At 41.6% G+C, this 5,507-nt stretch overlaps 1 protein-coding gene across 1 annotated transcript in view; it reads right to left on the bottom strand.

Annotated features, from left to right (window-relative positions):
- tmem175 (transmembrane protein 175) overlaps positions 1 to 4,881 on the bottom strand; it is a 27,612-nt gene extending 22,731 nt beyond the window's left edge. The window contains exons 1-7 of the mRNA XM_010794005.1: positions 4,585 to 4,881; positions 3,841 to 3,882; positions 3,593 to 3,690; positions 3,420 to 3,471; positions 2,953 to 2,988; positions 2,762 to 2,845; positions 2,394 to 2,558 (exon numbers count right to left, since the gene is read on the bottom strand). Coding sequence (XP_010792307.1) covers positions 2,394 to 2,558; positions 2,762 to 2,845; positions 2,953 to 2,988; positions 3,420 to 3,471; positions 3,593 to 3,690; positions 3,841 to 3,882; positions 4,585 to 4,788 — 681 coding nt within the window. The 5' untranslated portion in view covers positions 4,789 to 4,881. The remainder of the gene's footprint in view (positions 1 to 2,393; positions 2,559 to 2,761; positions 2,846 to 2,952; positions 2,989 to 3,419; positions 3,472 to 3,592; positions 3,691 to 3,840; positions 3,883 to 4,584) is intronic.
- Positions 4,882 to 5,507: the final 626 nt, after the last annotated feature.

Below are 5,507 nucleotides of genomic sequence, written 5' to 3'. Positions count from 1 at the left end.
GTCGATGGTGGTGGCCAATAGGCCGAGAGGGTTCCACACGAGGCCGACCAGACAATGGCGAACCTCCTCTCAGGCACCAAGAAAAGCCAAAAGGCGTACTGTCCACACGTCCCAAAAAAAGGTAGTGAAAAGTTTTCAGTGAGAGGTCCACATGTTCACACAGGGCCTGACAACATGGTTCGAGGTGAACCTCCTCCTCAGGCACTGTGGAGAAAGAGAGGTCGATAGCCTAGCCAGCAGCTGTTAGTCCCGCTACGCGGCACCGCGCGGTAGCCGCGAGGCCGTAGCCCGTTAGCTATCGCGAGCGGACGTGCAGCCGCACGCCCGAAGAAACCACCCAACGTAGCAATCGGGGTTCATCACTACCCTGGGGCCCGGCAGGGCTAGGTCGTGGCAGTGGTGTCGCCGCGTGGTGGCGGGTTGGAGAGGGAGCCGGATGCGGGAATGCAGCAACATCAACCCAAGCATTCTGCCATAAAAGAGGCGCCTGCACTCCGAGCCTCAGTCCGCGTGCCGGTGGCAGCCACGGACGATTCCAAAAATCCCCGGCATTTCGAGAAAGAAACCTGAGTTTCCTCTGCCGTGTTCGGGTCCGTCCCGGAAACTTCTCGAGACGTGTCAGGGTCACCAATGTAGTGCCGAGAGATAGGGAGTCAGAGGCGGTGCAATGATGGTGTAAAAGGGTACTTTATTTAAGAGTAGAAAAGGACATGTTGTCCGGTTGCAGTCCGGGAAGAAGAGAGAGTGAAGTCAGGAGGGCACACAACATATAGTAAACACAAACATGTCCGTGTGGGAACAATAGCCCTACCCCACAGTTCCGTGTGTGAATTATGACCCAGTGTATTAAAGGTGGTCACCACAATAGCACCTTTCATGCATCATGGCATTCAGCCCAAAGTTGCACACAGATGAGCAAGTTAGGCCAACACAGGATATATACATTTGCTGTTTGGCCAGTGGTTTCTTGTTAGGCCAATTCAGTATATACAGTAAGATGAGCAAGTCTTTTTTATTATTATGAAAAATACTTTTTTCCATTTTATTTTTACAATTATAATTTATTATCTTTTATGAATATATCTGGTTGTATATATTGCTAATTTTCCATAAAAGAAACAAAAGTATTTGAGTTTGTGTTTTATTTGAGTTTGATGTGTACAAATACTGTACTGTATATGATGATCACTTTTACCATAAAAGGCCAGCTCGACCAGTTGGTAGAGGCTCATAAAAACAAAACTGTGAGGTCAGTCAAAACAAATAAAATGGTTTGTGGTTATTTGTGGCCCATTTCATAAAAAAATGCAAACAAATCATTTTTCCATAGCTTTTTTCTTGGTCTGGCAGTTAAAGGGTTAACATGTTCGATCTTGTTGTTCATAGGAAAATCCGCAGGACAACAAATATTTTATCATAATCTTCATTTTGTGTTATTCTGTTTAGGGAAGACAGAGAGAGATGGGGATGTCTTCGAGACAGTAGCACCAACAGTTATACCAAGTGAAAACGCTAGGTTGGCAAACCCCTAAAGCAGGGGTCTCCAACACGTAGCTCGCAAGCCCTCAATAAGTAGGTCGACAAGCAAATCCAAAATCCAAAAAGTACACAAAAAACAAAAGGAAATGTAATTAAAAGAATCTACTCTATGCATAAACGAAACCTCAATCATAGCGAACTGAACTCTATCTACTTACTACAACTCTATATCTATCCAATACCCTTCCTCCCCCCACAATGAATATCGACCAATCACGTTCTTGCTTGATTTGCGGGACCAGCGTTACAGTCGGGAAGAAAAGCAATGTGGAGCAGCACCTCACCGCTTCATAGGGAGTTTGACTGTGATTTTCCTTCTGGCAGAATCTACACAACACATCAGCCTGATTACTCCTCCTTTTATTAGTTTTATGAAGGAGATGTCCGGTCACCAAGGTGCATGATGTGAGTCTGTTTGTGCTCTGCTCAGCTCCACTCTGTGTTCTGAGTGTTTGTTTCCCTTTAAAACAGCTGTGAGCAGCAGATACTCCGAGAGTCACGGACATTAATAATTAATAGCTCTACACCCCTGGCCGAAATGTCCATCAAATTAAGTCTGAGTCCGAAATATATCTCAAATAATGTATACACTGTCATTTCCCCACGTAAACATAACAGTCTGCAATTAAATGGTTGTCTCCCTCACTTCTTCCTTGTTGCACTGGTAACTTTCTCAACAAAAAAAAAAGTTGGGATAATGGGTTAGTTTCTTGTGCGCATACTTTCTCGTGCTCACGAGATACTCACCCGTTATCCCGACTTTTCTTTTTCTCTCTTTTTTTTTCACGTGTCCCTTTAGGGGGCTCGCTAGAAAGTAATCTAAACATTTGAAAAAAAGAAATAGTGCCACCTACGATCTGGAAGAGGATGAAGGAGAAGATGCTTGCGAGGAAGCACATGAGGGGAACCCGCATGATGACTTTGAGGATGTGATGTTTGTAGACGGTTAGGTTCTCTGAGATCTGAATCTGCTCGTTCAACAGGAAGGGGCGGCTGAAGGCGTACACCACAATCACCGACTAGGGAAACAAAGCATGAAGAAATATGGGATTTCACTGATTTCAGTAGATCCACCACAAAAATACAGCAAACATAACGCAACAATCAACTGAATCTGTATATACTGTATATAGGTGTTTTAACTTAAGACATCCATTTTGGAAATTGGTGGACTTAAAAAAGAAAAGAGAAAATAATTACTTCACTATAATAAATGGATCACCTGTATGACACCCATCACCATCACACAACCACAAAAGAGTAAAATCCCGAGGATGTTCTCAGGGAAGGTGGCCATCAGAGAGAACTGCAAAATATGACATGCCGTAATGTTACTGAGCAATACAGAGCAAAAAGTATTGGTGTAAATAGTGTGATGGATTTAACGACCATTAAGCAGTGTCTCATACTCACTGTATACGGTAGAAAGGTTATCAGCATCATGCAGGCCTGAAATAAAACCCAAAGCAAAAGGAAATGTGAGCAAAAAGTCAAATACTTTTAGGTATAGCACTAAAAGATTACTTTTTTGTTGAGAATTCATTATTATGCACTTTATTTGTATAGCAAATTAGTTAATATGCCCAAACCAACTGTAATATCGCTGTTAAATCAGACCTTAAATCTTTTTTAAATAGGATTTTTACTAATTGGACAAGCGTTCACAACTCCCTCTGGAGGGAACTTTGAGATTTTAGCCTTTGCAGACCATTTACATGTACACAAACTTATGTAACACACTACAGAAAATGGAATACCCTAAAAAGCATAATAGGGCCTCTTTAATTAAATATCCAAAAGTATTATGAAGATATATTTCAATTAATCTATCACAAGAGGTTAATTAAAGGTTAGTTAGCATACAGTGACTTTGTACTTACAAGGTTCAGCAGTGCAAGGCAATCATCAATGCGTACAATTACTTGAAACAATCTGTGAAATTCAGCACAAAAATAGGCAAGTGATAAATATAAACCTAAAAACTGCTCCTATACTTAGTACTTTGTCAAATATTAGTTCTATAAATGATAATATACTAATAATACTAATGTACCTGATATGAGCAGCCCATGCAACAGTCACGATGAGGAATGTCATTAAGTAAACGGCAATCTTTGTTGACAGCAGAAGCTGAACACTCTGCCTCAGCTCCTGTAAGCAGACACATAGAATACTTTATCTTTTCAGTACATACAGTACAGTCTCACTGCAGAGATTTGCAGACCCAACTACCACTGAAAACACCTTGTTCTAAGGGGGTCGCTTTTTAGGAATAAAATAATGTGCGATTACACGTCTTACCTCGTCATTATTTTGCAACTTTGTATGTGCAACAGGTAAGATCTGTGAATATAAGATGATACATTATGAGAAACATCATATGTTCAGAGAAAGGCACATGTTGTTGAGAAAATGGATTTCCAACTGACAAGTAAGCATGTTCTATGTATGTTAAGCGCCCTATTATGAATATTATCACGGCTAATTTCAACCATAAATGAAAGTATCAAGCACGAACACACTTTAAACTCACTGTATCTGTGTTTTTAAATTCCCTTTAAGTGGCTGACATAATTAGAAACATTAGTTATATGTGTCTAGTTGATGATATTGTATGATCTTGTACCATGTACTTACTGAGATTTAATTAAAGTTGAACTTACTCTATAGGCTATAGCACTGCTATAATCCCATTATAACTAAAGTAAGCAAGTATCATTCCTACTATGACTCTTAAAATGTCTGACTATCTAACATTAAATACTCATTATATGCCCTACCCAACCTCTCTCCCATCTTCCCCAATTCAAAAGGAAACTCTGGTTTAAAGGGCATTAAGATTATATGCTTGAGTACAAGTAGACATACCACACCATAGATACACTTCCTACTCTACTTAGTTACTTCCCACCTCTGACAGTATGTAATATTATTACTGGACTATTATCCACTCCACCCCCCCCCCCCCTTCAGCCCTCAGGTTGGTGGTGTCTGCAGTCGCTCAGCAGCAGCATGTGTTATTGAGATAGAGCTTGGTGTCTTTACCATGACGGTGGCGATGATGGAGATGAGCGCGTCGCTGTAGGCCAGCAGTCTGTGGGAGGACTGGGTGCCGCTGTGGCCCTCTCTGTCGGACGGAGTGACGCTGCCCGGGAAGCTGGAGGAGGCTGTGCGGCTTCTCGTGCCTTTCTTCTCCATCTCCTCCTCGACATGGTGCTCTATTATCTCGCTGTTGTCGTTTTCCCCCATGGTGGAGGAGCTAGAGGGGCGCAGAGGATGAGGCGGGGACCATGGACCAGGCGGACGGACTGTTTGCAAACAACGGAGGAACAGCTGACTGAGGGCGGGAAACCGGAAGCAGGTGCCCGTATGTTTTTTCTGTTGACAACAAAGATCGTTGATGGCGGAGTAGAGTACCCACGTGGTGATCAAAAAAGAAATATTTTTTTCTCTGTGTGTGTTTTTTTCGGTTAATTCTGACTCGAGTTTATCTTCGTTTTAGACGATTTTATGGTAGGCTACTCTAGAATCCAGAAATGAAATAATGTAGTTGTTGAGAGACCACGTCTACAGCAGGATTTTGTATGTAGTTGGTTAACAAGATACTTTAAACTTGATAAACAAAAATCGTAGGCAAACACAATGATGGTTTCAATTCTTGCATTTGGGCCTATTTACCTTTATGCTATAATAGCCTGCTCAAACGTGACTGAAAGAAGAGTAACAAAAAGAGAAAGTTAGTGCTAAGTGATACCTTGAACCTGCCACTGGGTGACAGTAGTGTTTTAAATTCTTGCCATGGTCATTTTAATGTATGTTTAGTTAAAACACTGTGTGGTCACCAGCAAGTTGCAACTAAACATTCTTCAACACATTTACTTTACAAGTTGTAAGGCCTGCTGTTGTAAATTACAACGGTAGGCCTACATCTGTATTTCATCAGGCGGGCAAATGCCACACCATGTCTG

Source organism: Notothenia coriiceps, unplaced genomic scaffold (assembly GCF_000735185.1).
Source record: "Notothenia coriiceps isolate Sejong01 unplaced genomic scaffold, NC01 NC01_scaffold00037244, whole genome shotgun sequence".
Lineage (NCBI taxonomy): Eukaryota > Metazoa > Chordata > Actinopteri > Perciformes > Nototheniidae > Notothenia > Notothenia coriiceps.
This window is presented reverse-complemented; position numbering and strand designations above follow the sequence as displayed.